Genomic DNA, 24,771 nt, shown 5'->3' with positions numbered 1-24,771 from the left:
CTAACCTGTACCCCAGCACACTGACTCGGTACCGGTGCCCTCTGTAAATAACCTCACTATTGTTATTATTACTTTTCATTAAAGTCTACATGGTAAATATTTTCTTAAATCTTCTCGATCTGTGCTGTTGGTTAACGGCCTTCTTAGGGATAGGCAAGTGGGACACCAGCAAACTGTTGGTTAACGGCCTTCTTAGGGATAGGCAAGTGGGACACCAGCAAACTGTTGGTTAACGGCCTTCTTAGGGATAGGCAAGTGGGACACCAGCAAACTGTTGGTTAACGGCCTTCTTAGGGATAGGCAAGTGGGACACCAGCAAACTGTTGGTTAACGGCCTTCTTAGGGATAGGCAAGTGGGACACCAGCAAACTGTTGGTTAACGGCCTTCTTAGGTATAGGCAAGTGGGACACCAGCAAACTGTTGGTTAACGGCCTTCTTAGGGATAGGCAAGTGGGACACCAGCAAACTGTTGGTTAACGGCCTTCTTAGGGATAGGCAAGTGGGACACCAGCAAACAACATCCGGTGAAATTGGAGGGCGCACAATTCAAATAAATAATCAGAATATTAAACATTCATGAACACACAGGTATCTTATATAATTTAAAGCTTAAATTCTTGTTAATCTAACTGAGTTGTCCGATTTCAAATCAAATTTGATTTGTCACATACACATGGATAGCAGATGTTAATGTGAGTGTAGCGAAATGCTTGTGCTTCTAGTTTCGACCGTGCAGTAATATCTAACAAGTAATCTAACAATTTCACAACAACTATCTTATACACACAAGTGTAAAGGAATGAATAAGAATATGTACATATAAATATATGGATGAGCGATGGCCGAACGGCATAGGCAAGATGCAGTAGATGACAGAGTACAGTATATACATATGAGATGAGTAATGTAGGGTATGTAAACATTATATAAAGTGGCATTGTTTAAACTGGCTAGTGATACATTTTTCATTATTAAAGTGGCTGGAGTTGAGTCAGTATGTTGGCAGTAGCCACTCAATGTTAGTGGTGGCTGTTTAACAGTCTGATGGCCTTGAGATAGAAACTGTTTTTCAGTCTCTCGGTCCCAGCTTTGACGCACCTGTACTGACCTCGCCTTCTGGATGATAGCGGTGTGAACAGGCAGTGGCTCGGGTGGTTGTTGTCCTTGATGATCTTTTTGGCCTTCCTGTGACATCGCGTGGTGTAGGTGTCCTGGAGGGCAGGTAGTTTGCCCCCGGTGATGCGTTGTGCAGATCTCACTACCCTCTGGAGAGCCTTACGGTTGTGGGTGGAGCAGTTGCCGTACCAGGCGGTGATACAGCCCGACAGGATGCTCTTGATTGTGCATCTGTAAAAGTTTGTGAGTGTTTTTGGTGACAAGCTGAATTTCTTCAGCCTCCTGAGGTTGAAGAGGCGCTGCTGCGCCTTCTTCACGATGCTGTCTGTGTGGGTGGACCAATTCAGTTTGTCCGTGATATGTTTCGCAGAGGAACTTAAAACTTTCCACCTTCTCCACTACTGTTCCGTCAATGTGGATAGGGGGCTGCTCCCTCTGCTGTTTCCTGAAGTCCACAATCATCTCCTTAGTTTTGTTGACGTTGAGTGTGAGGTTATTTTCCTGACACCACACTCCGAGGGCCCTCACCTCCTCCCTGTAGGCCATCTCATCCTTGTTGGTAATCAAGCCTACCACTGTAGTGTCGTCTGCAAACTTGATGATTGAGTTGGAGGCGGGCATGGCCACACAGTCATGGGTGAACAGGGAGTACAGGAGAGGGCTGAGAACGCACCCTTTTGGGGCCCCAGTGTTGAGGATTAGTGGGGTGGAGATGTTGTTACCTACCCTCACCACCTGGGGATGGCCCGTCAGGAAGTCCAGGACCCAGTTACACAGGGTGGGGTCGAGACCCAGGGTCTCGAGCTTGATGACGAGCTTGGAGGGTACTATGGTGTTGAATGCTGAGCTGTAGTCGATGAACAGCATTCTTACAGGTATTTCTCTTGTCCAGATGGGTTAGGGCAGTGTGCAGTGTTATTGTGTCGTCTGTGGACCTATTGTGGCGGTAAACAAATTGGAGTGGGTCTAGGGTGTCAGGTAGGGTGGAGGTGATATGGTCCTTGACTTGTCTCTCAAGACACTTCATGATGACGGATGAGTGCTACGGGGCGATAGTCATTTAGCTCAGTTACCTTTGCTTTCTTGGGAACAGGAACAATGGTGGCCCTCTTGAAGACTGTGGGAACAGCAGACTGGGATAAGGATTCTGAGGACAGGATAAGGGCTCTGAGGACGCGGCTGGGGATGTCGTCTAGGCCGGCAGCCTTTCAAGGGTTAACACGTTTAAATGTTTTACTCACATTGACTGCAGTGAAGGGTAGCCCACAGGTTTTGGTAGTGGGCCATGTCAGTGGCACTGTGTTGTCCTCAAAGAGAGCAAAGAAGTTGTTTAGTTTGTCTGGGAGGAAGACATGGTGGTCCGCGAAGGGGCTGGCTTTCCTTTTGTAGCCTGTGATTGACTGTAGACCCTGCCACATACCTCTCGTGTCTGAGATGTTGAATTGCGAGTCTACTTTGTCTCTATACTGACGCTTAGCTTTTTTGATTGCCTTGCGGAGGGAGTAGCTACACTGTATTTGGTCCTGTTTCCGGTCACCATTCCCTGATTAAAAGTGGTTCGCGCTTTCAGTTTTGCTCGAATTATGCCATCAATCCACGGTTTATGGTTGGGGAATGTTTTAATGGATGCTGTGGGTCCAACATCACCGATGCATTTGCTAATAAACTCGCTCACCGAATCAGCGAATTCATCAATGTTATTGTCCGACGCTATGCGGAAACATATCCCAGTCCAAGTGACCAAAGCAATCTTGAAGCGTGGAATCCGATTGTTCGGACCAACGTTGAACAGACCTGAGCACGGGAGCTTCCTGTTTTAGTTTCTGTCTATAGGCTGGGAGCAACAAAATGGAGTCGAGGTCAGATTTTCCAAAAGAAGGGCGGGAGAGGGCCTTATATGCATCGCAGAAGTTAGAATAACAATGATCCAGGGTTTTGCCAGCCTGGGTCGCGCATTTGATATGCTGATAATATTTAGGGAGCCTTGTTTTCAGATTAGCCTTGTTAAAATCCCCAGCTACAATAAATGCAGCCTCAGGATATTTATATAGAGTCAAATGAAGTTCTTTCAGGGCCGTCGATGTGTCTGATTGGGGTGGGATATACATGACTGTGATTATGATCTAAGATAATTATCATGGTAGATAATGCGGTCGGCATTTGATTGTAAGGAATTCTAGGTGAGGTGAACAAAAGGACTTGAGTTCCTGTATGTTGTTATGATCACACCATGTCTTGTTAATTTACAATAGGCTTTACGGCGAAAGCATACCATGCGATTGTCTGAGGACAGCACCCCACAACATATTTTTCAACCAGCACAGGCTTAAAAAAAAATCACAAATAGCGATTTGTGATTTGTTTGCAATCCCAAGGGTCCCCGCTACAACATGAATGGTTGTTTTGTTAGATAAAATCCTTCTTTATATCCCAAAAAGTCAGTTTAGTTGGCGCCATCGATTTCAGTAATCCACTCGTTCAACATGCAGACAAAGGAATCCAAAAAGCTTCCGCTAAACTTTGTTAAAACAAGTCAAACAACGTTTCTATTTAATCCTCAGGTACTCTAAAATGTAAATAAACTATTATATTTCATACAGAATGTAGTATGTTCAATAGGAAAGGAAATATTAGTAAGAGCGTGCACTCTCCCTCGTGTGCCCGAAAGACTGATATTGTTCCGGTGCTCTTCTCACCAAAACTCACCCTCCCTCAAAAAACAAGCCTGAAACCTTGAATAAAGACTGTTGACATCTATTGGAAGCCATAGGAATTGCATTCTGGGAGATGGATTTACATAGGAACAATAGGTTTCCATTATAAGAGCCTGGGACCTCAAAAAAAAAAAGAAATGGTTGGATTTTCACCTGCCATATCAATTATGTTATAGTCTCAGGCATTATTTTAATAGTTTTAGCAACTTCAAAGTGTTTTTTATCCAATGCTATCAATTATATGCATATCCTGGCTTCTGGCCCCGAGTACATTGGGCATGTCAGTCAGGCAGAAATCCCAGAGAAGATTTATTAAGGGCTTGTAAGTAAGCATTTCATGGTAAAGTCTACACTTGTTGTATATCGGCGCATGTGACAAATAAAGTTTGATTTGATTTTAGGAGAATGATGTCTGATGACAAACTGATGTAAAGAGCTGCCAAACGTATTGACTTTTGAACTATTGACTTAATGAATCTCATTTTCCCATAGTCTTTTGCTGAGCACCTCTCCTTCCCCATCAATCTCTCTCTATCCTTGATTCATCGCTGCGTGTTGAAAGACAGTGATAATTACCGTTGTCATGACGAGGTACAAAACAGCAATTTCCTCCCTCACCTGTGAAATGTGAAATACAACTTCCTCTTTATGTAAACTGACATAGATGTTTCAGGGCACATCAGAATCAGAATGAATCAGCTGTGTTCTAGGATCCAAACTTGCTACTACTTAGCTTCTAGAATGACTCATTCTATAATGTTTTTTTGGCCATCCATTCTAAATGATATGTTAGTGTGGACAGTAGATATTGACATACAGTAACATCCAAAGCCATTATATATATATATATATATATATATATGGCTCTGGGTACACAGTTTGAACTTATAAGCGAATGTAGAGGACATTCAAAGTCAAGTTCAAGTCAAAAATGTGATTTACCTGTGTTATATAATATACTCGGTGGCCAGTTTATTAGGTACACCACCCCGTTCACAAAAATGATTTGCTCCTACAGACGGTGAGTCACATGGTTTGCTATGTAAAGCAGGCAGACAGGCATCGAGGCATTCAGTTACTGCTTGATTGAACGTTAGAGTGGGCAAAACAAGTGACCTAACCCCTTTTGAGCTTGGCATGGTCATCAGCGCCAGGTGTGCCGATTCCAGTGCCTCAGAAATGGCCGAGCTCCTGGGCTTTTCACGCACGACAGTGTGTGAGGTTAACAGAGAATGACGCAACAAACAAAAAACATCCAGTCATCGGCAGTCCTTTGGGCAATAACAGCTCATTGATGAGAGGTTGAAGGAGAATGGAAAGAATCGTGCAAGCTAACATTCCAAAAACAGGAAAATAAAGGCGAAGTACAACAGTGGTGTGCAGAACAGCATCTCAGGAACATTGGACCTTTAACAAAAAACGGTGGTTACATCCCAAACGGCACCTTCTTCCCTAGATAGTGCACTACCTTTGACCAGGGCCCATAGGTCGCTGGTCAAAAGTAGTGCACTATGTAGTGAATAGTTGTGTCGTCATTTGGGACTTAACCTGTGTCTCATTATTTCTGTATTATAGCACCGTGTCTCTCTGTCCAGTTGGGTCGGGCTGTCTGGACATATTCTATTTTATAGCACTGTGTCTCTCTCTGTCCAGTTGGGTCGGGCTGTCTGGACAGATTCTATTTTATTTTATAGCACTGTGTCTCTCTGTCCAGTTGGGTCAGGCTGTCTGGACAGATTCTATTTTATTTTTGCTTTATAGCACCGTGTCACTTTATATCTCTCTGTCCAGTTGGGTCGGGCTGTCTGGACAGGATCTATTTCTCCCGAGGTATGACCTTAGTGACCAGGGATGATAATAGCCATTGATTGGCCAGTAATGCAGCGATTGCAGACCTTTAAGTTCCTTAACACCAGTAAAGTAATTAACTTTCCAAAATGCAAAGCTCGACAAAACTACACAATTATCTACCTTTCCATCTGACAAGTACTGTGAGCCGTACCACAGGTGATGCACACACGCACACGCACACACACACGCACACACACACACCTTTTTCTGTTGGGATGTTAACATCAGACCCTGCTTACTGTGTACGGCCTAATATTACATCATCAGGCCGCATCACATATTCACTGTGTATATTCTCATTACCAAGTCAGTGTCTGTCCTGAGATTGGAAAGTTGGGGGTTCGATCCCTGGTCGAGACATACCAAATACTCAAAAAAATAGACCCGATGCCTCTCTCACTCAGCATTAAAAGAGATGGATTTGAGGTAAGGGTGTGTATTTCTATAGTACATCAAGCTGCCCAATGCAACAAAACAGAAGATAGGCTCCTGGGCAGTTCTGGCTCTGACTAGGCTTACTTACTTACTTATATTCCCAGTACAACACATTCTAGAATACGATTTGCTACCCATCTTGTAAAAGTAGAATGAATGTCACCCTCTCTCCCAGCTTATGCCCAACCAAGAATAGAATAATAGCCATGACATAGATTCATAGATTCAACAAATACGACACAAGATGAGTGTATTGGTTGTTTTTTTCCATGTCTGCATTAGCACTAGGTACACTGTGACCTAAAAGGGATATACTTAAAAGTTAATATGAACTCCACAACCCTATAAAAGAACAGCTTGGATGAAATCGTACAGCGAGTGGCCTGTGTTAGCCTCTGGCCTGGATTCAAATAGTACTTGAAATAATTTGAAATACTTTAGCTGTGCTTGACTCAGCTTGCCTATTGCAACGGAACCAATAGAAAACCAATTAAAATTTAAACCCCACCCATCTGGCACGCCAGGCAAGTCAAAGCTCAAAGTATTTGAATGATTTTTAAATACTTTTTGAACCCAGGTCTGGTTGGCAACTTCCAGAGCCGATGTGATTATAGGGATTTAGCTAACCTTCTCTCCCTCCCCCTCCCTCCCCGTCTTACCCTCACTCACCCCTCTTACCCTCACTCACTCACCCCTCCCCCATCTTACCCTCACTCACCCCTCCCCTCCCTCCCCATCTTACCCTACCTCACCCCTCCTCCTCCCTCCCTCACCCGTCCTACCATACCTTTGTCCTCACTCACCCCTCCCCTCCCTCCCTTTGTCCTCCCTCCCTCCCTGTCCTCCCTCCCTCCCTGTCCTCCCTCCCTCCCTCCCTCCATCCTCACTCACCCCTCCCCCCCCCTCCCCCCCCCGTCCTCACTCACTCACCCCTCCCCTCCCTCCCCCATCTTACCCTACCTCACCCTCCCTTTGTCCTCACTCACCCCTCCCCTCCCTGCCCCCGTCCTCACTCACTCACCCCTCCCCCTCCCTCCCCCATCTTACCCTACCTCACCCTCCCTTTGTCCTCACTCACCCCTCCCCTCCCTCCCTTTGTCCTCCCTCCCTCCCTGTCCTCCCTCCCTCCCTCCATCCTCACTCACCCCTCCCCCCTCCCCCGTCCTCACTCACTCACCCCCTCCCCCTCCCTCCCCCATCTTACCCTACCTCACCCTCCCTTTGTCCTCACTCACCCCTCCCCTCGCTGCCCGTTCCTCTGACCCCCTTCTGGCTCTACAGAGCAGGGAGGACTTACAACAGGTCCTTGTTCTCTCTCTCCATAGCTGCAGACAGAAACAGACTGGTTCAAACACAACTCTGCTGTACATATATCTACACAGGGAGCTGCTTTCACAGGGACACAAAAGCATTAGAGACTTCGTAGAAAATAGAATTACTTTGTATTTACATTTTGTTGGACTTTTGTTTCTTTGTGTGTGTAGGTGTTGTAGGATCTGGGATAAACATGCCGATTAGGACAGTGATTACGCATGCTAAGAAACATCCAGGGGTAAGTTGATTTGAATCTGGTTCAATCTGTGACACATTTAGAAATCAGGGGTGGAAATGGGCGGGGGGACTCGACACCCCCCGGTCAGGGAAATCATTTTGACCTGATGCTTTGAAGTAGAGGAATTTATATTGGTAGGTTCCACGTCCATCCCTGGGTTCAACGTTCGGGTTCTTGACTACGTGTTTTCTACGTGTTTTCTACGTGTTTTCCCTGTGAGCCCCGTGTTTACAAGAAGAATAAACAAAAGAAGGCTCTGTGGTAGCATTACCCTTCTATTGTGCATTATACTGCTCTTTCAGTTAAATATAAATACCATGAAACAAGTCTGAAATACAATTGAACTGAAATCACAGCCCATAAATATTGGAAAAGGGAACAAAGTAATCCAGACATTGCTAATGGTTTCATAAATCATAGAGAATGTCAACGTAGGGCAGAAGTAACGATAAGTACTTCTGTTACTGTCATTTTTGTCTACTTGTGTAAAATGTCATTAGAGTAACAGTACTTCTACTTAAGTAGGATTTTTCAGTGAGTCAAAAAGGGAGTTTGTGAGTGAGAGACTGAGTGAGGGAGGGAAAGAGGGAGTGAGTGAGAGTGAATGGGTGAGTGAGTGTCAGCCGGTCCCATGGACAAGTAACAAGTCAAATGAGGGATTGAAGTCTGGCAACTTTATCGTTTATGCTCTTAATTTTGTATTGCATTTTTATTCATCAATTACATTTAAATTGCTTTGAATATTTTATTTATTTAAATAATGTTTTTTTATTTTTTATTTTACTAATCCTTCATATTTATTTTTTACATAAAGATGTGCATTGTTACAGCTCATAAAATAAATGCGCTTAGTTCCTACTCTACGTACATTTCCTATCTTCCTTTTGAAATGTAACGCAGGGAAAATATGTAAAAAATTGTTCAGGTATCCTTTATATTAAAAGTAACTAAATTACTTTTATTCTGAGTACTTTTATAATTAGCTACTTTTGTCTTTTACTTGAATAGTTGTTTTTCTCCACTATTACCTATATTTCAGTACTATTTCCACCCCTGCTGACCCTCATTATGTGAGGTAGATTATTCCATTAATGCCCAATGACTGATCATTATGCATTTGCAGCCTAGGAATGGGTTTTCACATACCAAAGTGTCACCTGATTAGTTTTAATACCCTTCATAACATATTATTAAATACTTGTAGCTTATAGTTTGTTTGTATACAAAGATAAAACAAACTACTTCAATTAAAAGGGTCAGAACAGTACATATATTCACCAAATGCTAAAAAGCCCCAACGATGGAGCTTTATTTTTAGTGTCACTACAGAGCTGCCGGTGACCCAAATTCTTAGATCGACGGGTTTGACTTGGCAGTCTACCAACACATGGATAAGTGCAACAACAATATAGAACCAAGCCCACAGAATAAGCACGCTCGGTCTCTAGTTACCTGTTGGTCAAAGAGAGAGAGAGAGAGACAGACAGAGACAGACAGACAGAGACAGAGACAGAGACAGGGACAGAGAGAGAGAGAGAGAGAGCGAGCAGACAGTTCCCTGGCACTGTTTGAAAAGCTTAGAAATGAATCCTTCCTTGTTCCTGGAGGCAGTGGCATGTCCAGAACATTTTTGAATTCGGTGGCCAAGGTGGGGCTCAGACCCAGTTTAGAGGGGCCAGGCCATTTTAAACCATAATCAATGCGAGGTGGATGTTTTCTATATAATTATGATGGTTCAACACATCCAATGCTTGTATTAGCATACTTCAGTAAATTCCCAAGAAAGTGCCATCCAGAGTGGGAATTATACCGTAACATTCGGAAGGGTCTCTTTTTTTATTTTATTGGACCTCCTTTGCATTAAATGTTTTTATCTGCTTCATAGTAAAAATTATTTCAATGTAAAAAAGAAAAAAGAAAGTATAATATGATTTCTCATTCGTGTCTATCAATGTTTCATAATTGTCCTTCAATTTGTAAAAGGCTGAATCTATTTAACCAGAGCAGGTATCTGAGAGTGAGTCAAACAGCCCCCATCTGTTGCTGTCCGACCCAAAACAATATGACATGTCATGCTCTTTTTGACCAGACAGCATCAGATACATAGGCTACACATACAAAGTCAGAGGGGTGCTGTTGCGCTTGTTCGCATGCTTTCTCCGGCGAGAGATTGATGAGTCCTGCTGTCGGTGCATCTTGGTCAAAATGATCAATATATTCAGAGACGACCTATCAGATCTCAGAATTTCTGGGAGGGGGGGGGGCAGTGGGGTGGCCAATCAGATTTCAGGATGGGCCGTGGGCCACTCCCCTGGATACGCCACTGCCTGGAGGTACAGATCTATAGATGGGTGAATCCTTTAACTTTCACCATACTAACCCATTCAGATCTATGATTACTTCCAGGAAGGATGCATTCCTGAAGTATTCAAACAGGGCCACAAACCCACTACTATTCCCCTGTCGGTCTGCACAAAAAAAAGGTGCAATCTAGAACCTAAAAAGGTTCTTTGGTAAGAAAACCCTTTGAAGAAACCTTTTTGGTTCCAGCTAGAATGTTTTTAGGTTCTGTGTAGAACCCTTTCCACCGAGGGTTCTAGATGGAACCTTTCTTTCTTAAGAGAGTGTCTGTCTTCCGCCCAGAAAACTTGCTCGCCTAGACTTAATATACTGAAACACTGTCAGAGGCTGGATTACATTTAAATAGTGCACACGTTCTGGTCAACTAGTCCCCTAGTCTATCAAAAGGGCTTAGATTCAGATTTACCTCAGCAATGTTTTAAAAAATAAAATAATAATTGAACCTTTATTTAACTAGGCAAGTCAGCCTACCCCGGCCAAACTCGGACGACGCTCAGCCAATTTTGTGCCGCCCTATGGGACTCCCCAATCACGGCCGGATGTGATTCAACCTGGATTCAAACCAGGAACTGTAGTGACGCCTCTTGCACTGAGATGTAATGCCTTATACCGCTGTGCCACTCGGGAGCCCCAAAATTGTTGACTGAATAGTCACCTGATATTGCCACTTAACTACCTGAGAAAGCAATGTATTCACCAGTTTATTATTAGGCTATCATGATCAATTTATATTATTAGGCTATCATGATCAATTTATATTATTAGGCTATCATGATCAATTTATATTATTAGGCTATCATGATCAATTTATATTATTAGGCTATCATGATCAATTTATATTATTAGGCTATCATGATCAATTTATATTATTAGGCTATCATGATCAATTTATATTATTAGGCTATCACGATCAATTTATATTATTAGGCTATCATGATCAATTTATATTATTAGGCTATCATGATCAATTTATATTATTAGGCTATCATGATCAATTTATATTATTAGGCTATAACGATCAATTTATATTATTAGGCTATCATGATCAATTTATATTATTAGGCTATCATGATCAATTTATTTGTTTTGAAGCCTAATGACAATTCATTTATTCACAGAAAAAACACAACTCACAACAAAGTCTAGCTAATGGAAGCTGATACACAGATAATAGCAAATGGAATGGAAAAACCCAGAGGCCTAAAATCATGTCTAAATAGGGCCACACGTTTATGGATCATCCAATTGATTATTTAATGGGTGGGTTATATTGTAGGGAAGGGGTTCCCAAACCTTTTTCACTCAGGCCCCCCTTCCAGCATTGGGGAACATCCCACACTTGGTGCTGCCACAAGTAGCCTGTCATGTTATGATTTTACAGCAGAGGGAAGAAATACAAATCTGGACATCTAATTAAAATAACTAGATCATACTCTCTCTCTCTCTCTCTCCCTCCCTCACACACCTGCTTTAATGGTTTAAATTGATGTTTCAACATCCAATCTATTCTTAACGTCGTCACCCTGCTGTCCTGGAAGTCTGCAGGGTCTTATTCTGTCACTCAGACTGACAAGCAGCCAGGCAGGGAGCGGAGAGAAGCTGTGTGTGTGTGGGTGCGAGAAAGAGGTTGGCACAGCACAGGGAACCATGCAGTGAGCGAGCTAGTGAGGGATCAATTTCTCTCTTACCATGCCAGTGTCCTTGCCGGCTCAACCCAGGCTGACAGCCTCAGCCCCTCACACGGCCATCTGACTCATTCATATGGAGGAGGACAGAGACTGGAGAGGAATAACAACCACAGAAAGTGTGTTTGTGTGTATACCATATTTCCGCCACTATATACAGTGCCTTGCGAAAGTATTCGGCCCCCTTGAACTATGCGACCTTTTGCCACATTTCAGGCTTCAATCATAAAGATATAAAACTGTATTTTTTTGTGAAGAATCAACAACAAGTGGGACACAATCATGAAGTGGAACGACATTTATTGGATATTTCAAACTTTTTTAACAAATCAAAAACTGAAAAATTCACCTGTGAGGGGAGTAATACACACATTTGTTCACATATGGCTTTAACACCAATGTGTGCTTCCTTCCTCCTCAGCTCATCCCTCAGTTCTTCTTCTTGGTACTGGGCATGGCTGGGGCTTCCTGCTATCTGATCCGTCTGGCCAAGGGACCCCATGTCAGGTAGAACCTACACTACTGCCTTCACAGTGTTTAGTTGTCATTTTCTGTCTGGATTTTATTAGTCTGTAACGACTAAAATGTTACCTGTGAATTAACACTTGTTTAGTTTTTTTGCTTGAATGAGAAAGTAAACTAACATATCATCATCATTACGTTGAGAATAACACTGTGGTCATTCCTCTCTGGACACTGTGCCTTTGTTCTGTTAAACGTTGTTATTAGTTGGACACATGATAGAGAGCAGAGACATTCTCTAGACTCTAGAGGGCCTTTGTTTGAGTTTGACTGTGCAGAACTGGGACAACCACACTTAGTTACTGAATAAATAGAGGAAGTCTGCCAATAACTGTCCGTCTTAACCCATAGAGAATTATAGAGGCCTCTAGTTCCCAAAAAGCAGGGTTTGGGAGTAAGGGATTACAAACTATAACTGCAATCCATTACCAGCAAAAATATTGTAATCAGATTACAGATACTTTTGAAAAACTAGGTGATTACTTTTAAATTCAGAAAGGAGGTTTGCAAAAAAAAAAAAAACTTTGACACTTGTTTTCTCAATGACATTCAAATCAGCATTGAAAAAAGGCGCTAGTTTTAAGTTTGTTCCCCAACAGTGAGTCTGACCACAAGTCAGACACCACTATGATGTCAGAGACCACTATGATGTCAGAGACCACTATGATGTCAGAGACCACTATGATGTCACACCAAATGTGTTTGATGGATCGCATGAAAAGAGCAGGAATAGGCTTTTGTAGGCTACAGTCCAAGCTATGTCTTCCAATGGTGAGACTGCTGTCGGCATCCAAAGATTATCCAACTGGACTAAACGCTTGGAGGAAAGGGTGTGAATTTGAACCCAATAATGGTTGAATTCAAGAAGTTTAAGCTGCTTATCAATCATTGTTTTTCAAACCAGTGGACAGCCAGTGATTATGCGTTCTTCCAACAGCTGCATAGTGTGGATCCCAGCCTGTGGAATAACAGCTGCATAGTGTGGATCCCAGCCTGTGGCATAACAGCTGCATAGTGTGGATCCCAGCCTATGGAATAACAGCTGCATAGTGTGGATCCCAGCCTGTGGAATAACAGCTGCATAGTGTGGATCTCAGCCTATAGAATAACAGCTGTATAGTGTGGATCCCAGCCTATAGAATAACAGCTCCATAGTGCGGATCCCAGCCTGTGGAATAAAAGTGGGGCTTTTATTGCTCAATCTAATTCATCCTGATAAAATAAATAAATCCATAGGCCGAATGAAAACGTGGTCAAACTTCTGAATACCCCTTTAAGTCTATCTGTAGTTGCTACATCTATTTTTGGACTTAGAAATGTACACACACACACACACACACACACACACACACACACGATTCTTGAAGAATATAACTTATAAATGCCTCATGAGCTTAGTTCAAATGTCACACTCCATGAGAATGCAAAAGAGAAGCTTGTTTAACTCCAATGTTTGTAAACTTTGTAAATGCAAACAAACACTGTATAGCCTCAAAACATGGTTATAACAATAATTTCACCTTTATTGAACCAGGTACGCCATGTGAGAAGAAGTTCTCATTCACAACTGCGACCTGGTCAAGATAAAGCAAAGCAGTGCGACAAAAACAACAGAGTTACACATAAACAAACGCACAGTCAATAATAAGAAAAATAGAAAAATCGATGTACAGTGTGTGCAAATGTAGAAGAGTAGGGAGATCGGCAATAAATAGGCCCTAGAGGCGAAAATAATTACAATTTAGCATTAATACTGGAGTGATAGATGTGCAGATGATGATGTGCAAGTAGAGATACTAGGGTGCAAGAGGGTAAGTAATAATATGGGGATGAGGTAGTCGGGTGTGCTATTTACAGATGGGCTGTGTACAGGTACAGTGATCGGTAAGCTGCTCTGACAACTGATGATAAAAGTTAGAGGGGGAGATATAAGACTCCAGCTTCAGACATTTTTGCAATTCGTTCCAGTCATTGGCAGCAGAGAACTGGAAGGCGGCCAAAGGAAGTGTTGGCTTTGAGGATGACCAGTGCAATATACCTGCTGGAGCGCGTGCTACGGGTGGGTGTTGCTATGGTGACCAGTGAGCTGAGATAAGGCAGGGCTTTACCTAGCAAAGTCTTATAGATGACCTGGAGCCAGTGTGTTTGGTGACAGATATGTAGTGAGGGCCAGCCAACGAGAGCATACAGGTCGCAGTGGTGGGTATTATATGAGGCTTTGGTGATAAAACGGATGGCACTGTGATAGACTACATCCAGTTTGCTGAGTACAGTGTTGGGAGCTATTTTGTAAATTACATCACCGAAGTCAAGGATCGGTAGGATAGTCAGTTTTATGAGGGTATGTTTGGCAGCATGAGTGAAGGAGGCTTTGTTGCAAAATAGGAAGACGATTCTAGATTTAATGTTGTATTGGAGAAGCTTAATGGGAGTCTGGAAGGAGAGTTTACAGTCTAACCAGACACCTAGGTATTTGTAGTTGTCCACATATTTTAGGTCAGAACCGTCCAGAGTAGTGATGCTAGTCAGGCAGGAGGGCGCAGGCAGCATGCACTTAGTTTTATAAGCATTTAAAAGCAGTTGGAGGCCACGGAAGGAGTGTGGTACGGCGTTGAAGCTTGTTTGGAGGTTTGTGTCCAAAGAAGGGCCAGATGTGTACAGAATGGTGTCGTCTGCGTAGGGGTGGATCAGAGAATCACCAGCAGCAAGAGCGACATCATTGATACAGTATATACAGAGAAAAGAGTCGACCCGAGAATTGAACCCTATGGCAGTCTCTATGGGGGTGCCAGAGGTCTGGACAACAGGACCTCCGATTTGTTACACTGAACTCTAACTGAGAAGTAGTTGGTGAACTAGGCGAGGCAGTCCTTTCAGAAACCAAGGCTGTTGAGTCTGCCGATAAGAACGCGGTGACTGACAGAGTCGAAAGCCTTGGCCAGGTCGATGAAGACAGTACTGTGCATCCGTCTTTTATCGATGGTGGTTATGATACCCTTTAGGACCTTGAGCGTGGCTGAGGTGCACCCATGACCAGCTCGGAAACCAGATTGCATAGCGGAGAAGGTACGGTGGGATTAAAAATGGTCGGTGATCTGTTTATTAACTTGGCTTTCGAAAATTTTAGAAAAGGCAGGGCAGGATGGATACAGGTCTATAACAGTTTGGGTACTAAAGTGTCTCCCCCTTTGAAGAGGGGGATGACCACGGCAGCTTTCCAATCTTTGGGGGATCTCAGAGGAAATGAAAGAGGTTGAACAGGCTTGTAATAGAGGTTGCAACAATTTCTGCAGATCATTTTAGAAAGAGAGGGTCCAGATTGTCTAGCCCAAATGATTTGTTACGATCCGGATTTTGCAGCTCTTTCAGAACATCAGCTGTCTGGACTTGGGTGAAGGAGAAGTGGTTGGGCAAGTTGCTGCAGGGGGTGCTGAGATGTTGGCCGGGGTAGGGGTAGCCAGGTGGAAAGCATGGCCAGCCGTGGAAAAATGCTTATTGAAATGATTGATCATCTTAGATTTAATCGGTGGGGTGAACCAAGGGCTATATATGTTCTTAGTTCTACATTTTTTTGAATGGGGCATGCTTATTTAAGATGGAGAGGAAAGCACTTTTGAAGAGCAACCAGGAATCTTCTAAGGATGAGGGATGAGGTCAATATCCTTCCAGGATATCCGGGCCAGGTCGATTAGAAAGGCCTGCTCACAGAAGTGTTTAAGGGAGTGTTTGACAGTGATGAGGGGTGGTCGTTTGACCACGAACCCAGTAAGCACGCAGGCAATGAGGCAGTGTTAGCTGAGATCCTGGTTGAAGACAGCATTGATGTATTTAGAGGGCAGGTTGGTCAGGATGATATCTAAGAGGGTTGCCCATGGTTAAGCATTTAGGGTTGTACCTGGTAGGTTCCTTGATGATTTGTGTGAGATTGAGGGGATCTAGTTCAGGATTGTAGGATGGCCGGGGTGTTAAGCATGTCCCTTTAACATTAAAATGGATTTATCCTGCAATAGATGTCGTTCAATTGGTAACAAACATTTTTGTCTTCTTCTAATGCCTCTTAAAGGGAAATTAATCTAAAAGTAACAGATTACATTACTGAATTTGGGTAATCCAAAAGTTACATTACAATTAATTGATTACGGGTAACTAGTAACTGTAACAGATTACTTTTTAGAAAGTATCCTACCCAAAAGGCAGTATTAGCATGGGCAGCACCATTGTATGTTTGTTTATTCCATGTGTAACTCTGTTGTTGTATGTGTCAAACTGCTTTGCTTTATCTTGGCCCGGTCGCAGTTGCAAATGAGAACTTGTTCTCAACTAGACTACCTGGTTAAATTCCAACTTCATTGACTGATCCCTCCTGGTGACCCTGTTGGAGTCATGTCAAACCGGGTCATCAGGAGGGATCAGCTAAATCGTGAAGGAGGAAATGTACTTCTTCAAAATGGACATCGCTTCAAAAGGCGCTAACCCGTGCTTTCATGACGCTATAAAATGGCACAGCTATAAAGACGAGTCCTCTATCAATGTCTATTACCTTAACCTCACCTCAACTCATCATATTTCTCTCTCCCCCCGCCTGGCCTATCCTTCTTTCTTCTTCCAGCTGGAACAGAAAGAACAATCCCGAGCCTTGGAACACATACGGTCCAAACTATCAGTACAAGGTGAATATCTCCTCTCCTCTCCTCCTCTCAAATACAAGGATAATATTTTCCCCTCCTCTCAGAGAATGTGAATATCCTCCCAGAGAATGTGAACGTCCTCCCCCCTCTCAGAGAATGTGAACGTCCTCCCCCTCTCAGAGAATGTGAACGTCCCCCTCCCAGAGAATGTGAACGTCCTCCCCCCCCCTCTCAGAGAATGTGAACGTCCCCCCCTCAGAGAATGTGAACGTCCCCCCTCAGAGAATGTGAACGTCCCCCCTCTCAGAGAATGTGAACGTCCCCCCCTCTCAGAGAATGTGACCGTCCTCCCCCCTCAGAGAATGTGAACGTCCTCCCCCCTCTCAGAGAATGTGAACGTCCCCCCCCAGAGAATGTGAACGTCCCCCCCCCAGAGAATGTGAACGTCCCCCCCTCTCAGAGCGTCCTCCCCCTCTCAGAGAATGTGAACGTCCGTCCCCCCCCTCTCAGAGAATGTGAACGTCCCCCCCTCTCAGAGAATGTGAACGTCCTCCCCCTCTCAGAGAATGTGAACGTCCCCCCCCCCCTCAGAGAATGTGAACGGCCAAACCAATCCAGAGCGACACGGCCAAACCAATCCAGAGCGACACGGCCAAACCAATCCAGCCTGACAATATCTTTCCATTTGTCCTCATAAAGCGGTTTTGAAGGCTCTCTATTCTCTAACTTACTTTCCTCTCATAACAAATCGAAACATTTATATTCTCCAACACAATAGACTTTGTGGTGCTTTTTCCTGAATCCACGTACACATATACGTCAAACAAGGAGCATCACCTCAGACAGCTAATGATCATATTAAACAACAGAAACACAAACTGTATGAATCCCCACAGGAGGGTCTGACTGGCTGGGTGTTATTCCAACAGAAACTGTGTGTGGGTTTTTCAAGGCTGTAGTTAAAGTGTGTGTGTGTGTGTGTGTGTGTGGCAGCCGTAGTGAACGTCATGCTGGATGAAAGGTCACAACACTCCCCATGTTTAATTCTCTACAACAGGCAAAAGGTCTCACATCAACATTCCACTGGATTCCCCGACAATAACAGGAATGAGGAGAGGATGAGGGGAGGGAGGAGGAGAGGATGAGGGGAGGGAGGAGGAGAGGATGAGGAAGAGGGGGAGGGAGGAGGAAGGGTGGAGATGAGGGGCTGACAGCTGGCCAATCAAGGAAAACATGAGGACAGAAAATAATCGACGCAAAACCTTGTAATCCCTCTGTAGTCCTGCACTGTCCATGAAACACACACACACACACACACACACACACACACACACACACACACACACACACACACACACACACACACACACACACACACACACACACACACACACTGTCCATGAAACACACACACAGCACTGTCCAGGAGACACACACACACACACACACACACACACACACACACACACACACACACACACACACACACACACACACACACACACACACACACACACACACACACACACACACACACACACACACACACACACACACACAGCACTGTCCAGGAAACACACACACACACAGTGTCTGCATGTGCTTTCCTAAAGACAGGCTGATTAATTTAAATTAAGCGAAACGTATTTAAATGTATTCTCTCCTTCCGCAGTTGGTGGCCGTCAACACGGACTACAAGGCTCTAAAGAAGGAGGGCCCTGACTTCTAAAGGTCCTTCAGACAACTCCAGGGGCACCACGTTTGGCAGGACCTCCTGTCATCCTAGTGGCAGGGTGGGGCCAGCCTGAGCCTCGCTCGGTCGGGTTCTCGGACTGCCTCCTCCGCTGCCTCTTCACCAACTACATCACTATAGTGAAAAAAAAAAAAACGTCATTTTCTTGCACAACCTGGAAGTCATGCATCCGTCTCCAAACAGCTGTGTTACATAACAGTCTCCTCTTCACACACTACAACACTGTTCATTATAGCCCTCTTTTCACAATGCACAACCCTCAAGTGATGGAACAGCCTCTTTCCACACACACACAACACTACTGTTGTAGACATCTCTGTACATGCAATGTCATCTTCTCTGTAAAATGTGCAACCCTCTCCAACCCTCAAGTGACGGAACAGCCTCTTTCCACACACACACACAACACTACTGTTGTAGACATCTCTGTACATGCAATGTCATCTTCTCTGTAAAATGTGCAACCCTCTCCAACCCTCAAGTGATGGAAGCTTGAAAACAAATGCATTAAAAGATGACATGGAAGCAGTGTTATTGGTTGATTTCAGGTATTGTTGGTGTGTATAGTGCAGGGTGTATGGGTTTATTTCAGGTATTGTTGGTGTATATAGTGTAGGGTGTATGGGTTGATTTCAGGTATTGTTGGTGTATATAGTGCAGGGTGTATGGGTTTATTTCAGGTATTGTTGGTGTATATAGTGTAGGGTGTATGGGTTGATTTCAGGTATTGTTGGTGTATATAGTGCAGGGTGTATGGGTTGATTTCAGGTATTGTTGGTGTATATAGTGTAGGGTGTATATAGTGTAGGGTGTATTTAGTGTAGGGTGTATATAGTGTAGGGTGTATGGGTTGAATCTAGGAGTGGAACAGAGTGTGAATTGATTAGATTAGAACATACTGTAAATATCAGAAATCATGAACAATGATTTTTTAAAAATTGTATTATTATATAAACAGCTCAACTTTATCCTCCCCCCAAAAAGAAACACACACACAGCACTATACTTGTCTTCTTTGGGAATCCTTTGGAGGAGTCACCGAACGTCACAATATAACACCTGGGCCAAAGCGAAGCAGTGATCTAAATGACAGCTGTGACATACAGCTGTTGAGCACTAAAATAGTAACTAGTGCTGAGGCAGATCAGTTGTTGTCATGTTGCTGCCTTGCTATGCTGTTGTCTTAGGGCTCTTAGTGCTGCTATGCTGTGGTCTTAGGGCTCTAAGTAGTGTTGCTATGCTGTTGTCTTAGGGCTCTTAGTGCTGCTATGCTGTTGTCTTAGGGCTCTAACTAGTGTTGCGGCAGATCAGTTGTTGTCATGTTGCTGCCTTGCTATGCTGTTGTCTTAGGGCTCTTAGTGCTGCTATGCTGTGGTCTTAGGGCTCTAAGTAGTGTTGCTATGCTGTTGTCTTAGGGCTCTTAGTGCTGCTATGCTGTGGTCTTAGGGCTCTAAGTAGTGTTGCTATGCTGTGGTCTTAGGGCTCTAAGTAGTGTTGCTATGCTGTTGTCTTAGGGCTCTTAGTGCTGCTATGCTGTGGTCTTAGGGCTCTAAGTAGTGTTGCTATGCTGTTGTCTTAGGGCTCTTAGTGCTGCTATGCTGTGGTCTTAGGGCTCTAAGTAGTGTTGCTATGCTGTTGTCTTAGGGCTCTTAGTGCTGCTATGCTGTGGTCTTAGGGCTCTAAGTAGTGTTGCTATGCTGTGGTCTTAGGGCTCTAAGTAGTGTTGCTATGCTGTTGTCTTAGGGCTCTTAGTGCTGCTATGCTGTGGTCTTAGGGCTCTAAGTAGTGTTGCTATGCTGTTGTCTTAGGGCTCTTAGTGCTGCTATGCTGTGGTCTTAGGGCTCTAAGTAGTGTTGCTATGCTGTTGTCTTAGGGCTCTAACTAGTGTTGCGGCAGATCAGTTGTTGTCATGTTGCTGCCTTGCTATGCTGTTGTCTTAGGGCTCTTAGTGCTGCTATGCTGTGGTCTTAGGGCTCTAAGTAGTGTTGCTATGCTGTTGTCTTAGGGCTCTTAGTGCTGCTATGCTGTGGTCTTAGGGCTCTAAGTAGTGTTGCTATGCTGTTGTCTTAGGGCTCTTAGTGCTGCTATGCTGTGGTCTTAGGGCTCTAAGTAGTGTTGCTATGCTGTTGTCTTAGGGCTCTTAGTGCTGCTATGCTGTGGTCTTAGGGCTCTAAGTAGTGTTGCTATGCTGTGGTCTTAGGGCTCTAAGTAGTGTTGCTATGCTGTGGTCTTAGGGCTCCAAGTAGTGTTGCTATGCTGTTGTCTTAGGGCTCTTAGTGCTGCTATGCTGTGGTCTTAGGGCTCTAAGTAGTGTTGCTATGCTGTTGTCTTAGGGCTCTAAGTAGTGTTGCTATGCTGTGGTCTTAGGGCTCCAAGTAGTGTTGCTATGCTGTGGTCTTAGGGCTCCAAGTAGTGTTGCTATGCTGTGGTCTTAGGGCTCCAAGTAGTGTTGCGGTGTCTCTTGTCGTGATGTGTATTTTGTCCTTTAATCACAGCCCTTGTCCCCTGCAGGAGGCCTTTTGCCTTCTGGTAGTCAGTCATTGGAAATAAGAATATGTTCTTAACTGACTTGCCTAGTAAAATAGAAGGGTAAATTTTAAAAAATAAACAAAAAGATCAAATCAGTTCAAATATAATATGAATGTGTCTTTAAACCAGACTGATCCAGCGCAGAGTCTTTAAACCAGACTGATCCAGCGCAGAGTCTTTAAACCAGACTGATCCAGCGCAGAGTCTTTAAACCAGACTGATCCAGCGCAGAGTCTTTAAACCAGACTGATCCAGCGCAGAGTCTTTAAACCAGACTGATCCAGCGCAGAGTCTTTAAACCAGACTGATCCAGCGCAGAGTCTTTAAACCAGACTGATCCAGTCTATAGATAGGACTGTGAATTACATTTAATTCCAGAAAGCAAATAAAAACATAACTTACATCCACAAGATATGCATGTGAAGTATAAACATGGAAGCATTCATGAAAACACATATTATATTTAAATATACCAGACGGCTGTTCTCTCTCCTCCACCATCTAGTTAAATATACCAGACGGCTGTTCCTCTCTCTCCTCCACCATCTAGTTAAATATACCAGACGGCTGTTCCTCTCTCTCCTCCACCATCTAGTTAAATATACCAGACGGCTGTTCCTCTCTCTCCTCCACCATCTAGTTAAATATACCAGACGGCTGTTCCTCTCTCTCCTCCACCATCTAGTTAAATATACCAGACGGCTGTTCCTCTCTCTCTCCACCATCTAGTTAAATATACCAGACGGCTGTTCCTCTCTCTCCTCCACCATCTAGTTAAATATACCAGACGGCTGTTCCTCTCTCTCCTCCACCATCTAGTTAAATATACCAGACGGCTGTTCCTCTCTCTCCTCCACCATCTAGTTAAATATACCAGACGGCTGTTCCTATCTCCCTCCACCATCTAGTTAAATATACCAGACGGCTGTTCTCTCTCCCCTCCACCATCTAGTTAAATATACCAGACGGCTGTTCTCTCTCTCCCCTCCACCATCTAGTTAAATATACCAGACGGCTGCTCCTCTCTCTCCTCCACCATCTAGTTAAATATACCAGACGGCTGCTCCTCTCTCTCTCCACCATCTAGTTAAATATACCAGACGGCTGTTCCTCTCTCTCCTCCACCATCTAGTTAAATATACCAGACGGCTGTTCCTCTCTCTCCTCCACCATCTAGTTAAATATACCAGACGGCTGTTCCTCTCTCTCCTCCACCATCTAGTTAAATATACCAGACGGCTGTTCCTATCTCTCCTCCACCATCTAGTTAAATATACCAGACGGCTGTTCCTCTCTCTCCTCCACCATCTAGTTAAATATACCAGACGGCTGTTCCTATCTCCCTCCACCATCTAGTTAAATATACCAGACGGCTGTTCCTATCTCCCCTCCACCATCTAGTTAAATATACCAGACGGCTGTTCTCTCTCCCCTCCACCATCTAGTTAAATATACCAGACGGCTGTTCTCTCTCCCCTCCACCATCTAGTTAAATATACCAGACGGCTGTTCCTATCTCTCCTCCACCATCTAGTTAAATATACCAGACGGCTGTTCCTATCTCTCCTCCACCATCTAGTTAAATATACCAGACGGCTGTTCCTATCTCTCCTCCACCATCTAGTTAAATATACCAGACGGCTGTTCCTATCTCTCCTCCACCATCTAGTTAAATATACCAGACGGCTGTTCCTATCTCTCCTCCACCATCTAGTTAAATATACCAGACGGCTGTTCCTCTCTCTCCTCCACCATCTAGTTAAATATACCAGACGGCTGTTCCTCTCTCCCTCCACCATCTAGTTAAATATACCAGACGGCTGTTCCTATCTCTCCTCCACCATCTAGTTAAATATACCAGACGGCTGTTCCTATCTCTCCTCCACCATCTAGTTAAATATACCAGACGGCTGTTCCTATCTCTCCTCCACCATCTAGTTAAATATACCAGACGGCTGTTCCTCTCTCTCCTCCACCATCTAGTTAAATATACCAGACGGCTGTTCCTCTCTCTCCTCCACCATCTAGTTAAATATACCAGACGGCTGTTCCTCTCTCTCCTCCACCATCTAGTTAAATTTAAAGTGAATCCCTGCTTTTGTAAATACAACAACAAATACACGCAATCATAGGTCAATCTACGCCCCAAACTGTAATCGTTTCTATGGCAAGTCATTCAGTCCTCATGATAGAATATAATACAGTCCATTCCGGCTCCTCAGACTCTAACACAAAAGGCCCAGCAGAGAAGACCAGGCTCATTAGAGAATACATGGCATGGGGTCCTGGATAAAACATTGCCCACTTTATAGTGTGGTGTACAGCTGTAGCCTCTCCTGTGTGGGGCACGGTGTGTGTGAGACAGTGATAATGACCTGGTGTGAAGTCTCAGACTGTCTGATGACCTGTCAGTGTGTTGCACAACCCAGTTCTAATTGGTAAATACCAACGTTTAGGGAAAAGGCCTGAATAGCATGTTCAGGGACATGTTGATCTTTCCTCGGATCCTATTGGCTAACGTGATTTTGAGGCAACCGTTCACATTTGGACACACTTTTTTTTTTTTTAAATTTGCACAAGCCTCCTCTCGGTTGACCTTTTTCCAAACGTGTGATCAACAACAGTCCCAAACACCATCCTTTCCTGCCCTGAGCAGCCAGAGACAGCAGGATGGAAATATGGGATAGGTCTATTTTTAGATAAAGATTCATTTTGAAATGTGAGAGACAAGTAGTTAATAGGTACCAAAACAGTGTTGTAGGTTAGTACAAAGTGAGGGAGAGCAGAGGCGAGAAGAGGCCAAGGAAAGGGGGGAGGGGAAGGAAGGAGGAGGCGAGAAGACGCCAGGAAAAGGAATGGGAGACAGGATAGGACAGGAAAAGAGAGGATATGCCCAGGGCAGGTGTATATACACGTATCTAGCAGAGATACAGCTCCTTTTCATAACACATTCTATAATTTATACTATCAAGCAGATGCTTTCACCTCCCTACTGCTCAGGTGGTGGCAGTTGGTTTGTGGGCATTACTATAACTGGACTGACTAGACTACACACCAAACCCAGAATTTTCCCTGGTAAGGCCCTAATTGAGCAGTTATGACTAAGGCCCAGTTTCTCCTGGTACTGTAGCCTACTGCTCTGAATGGACACTGGACTCCACTGCGGTCACAATGTGGTTGAATTATTCTGTTCAAACTTGCATATATGAGATAGTTCTGCTTATTGCTCCCTAAAAATGTTCCACAAGCATGTTGGAGTCACTGGATGGATGGCAATAGATCAATGAGAAAAACAAGAGGAAGATTTCTGCTGCCACGGCTCTTCTGTTACACAGTATCCCTTCACGTCGCAGGCAGGGTGGCGGGTGGGAGGGGTGTTTCGTGAGACGAGGTGAAAACGCTTTGCAGGAGCCGTTGGTTGCCACCAGAGGTTGGGTGTGAAAATCTGTTTACCGAGATTGTGTGTGTGGGGATGTGGATCTCACACACACACACACCTCTGCCAGTTGTGTGAGAAGAGCTGAAGTACAGCAAGCATGTCTGAGCTGGGGCTGTAAGCCTGCGAATTGTTGAGCTGAATATTTTCTTACTCTCCCCAGTGTGTGATCCACAGCCACTCTAGCG

At 44.1% G+C, this 24,771-nt stretch overlaps 1 protein-coding gene across 1 annotated transcript; it reads left to right on the top strand.

The window, feature by feature from the left end:
• The first annotated feature begins 7,415 nt into the window (after nucleotides 1-7,415).
• Nucleotides 7,416-18,778, top strand: LOC112221918 (cytochrome c oxidase subunit NDUFA4). The gene is made up of 4 exons (XM_024384356.2): nucleotides 7,416-7,669; nucleotides 12,137-12,222; nucleotides 16,847-16,907; nucleotides 18,538-18,778. Exons 1-4 carry the CDS (start codon nucleotides 7,625-7,627, stop codon nucleotides 18,592-18,594), a joined length of 249 nt encoding a protein of 82 aa, XP_024240124.1. The 5' UTR covers nucleotides 7,416-7,624; the 3' UTR covers nucleotides 18,595-18,778.
• Nucleotides 18,779-24,771: the final 5,993 nt, after the last annotated feature.

The sequence above is a fragment of the Oncorhynchus tshawytscha genome, linkage group LG02 (genome assembly GCF_018296145.1).
Source record: "Oncorhynchus tshawytscha isolate Ot180627B linkage group LG02, Otsh_v2.0, whole genome shotgun sequence".
Classification (NCBI taxonomy): Eukaryota; Metazoa; Chordata; class Actinopteri; order Salmoniformes; family Salmonidae; genus Oncorhynchus; species Oncorhynchus tshawytscha.
Note: the sequence above shows the minus strand (reverse complement) of the source record. Positions and strands in the feature narration are given on the sequence as shown.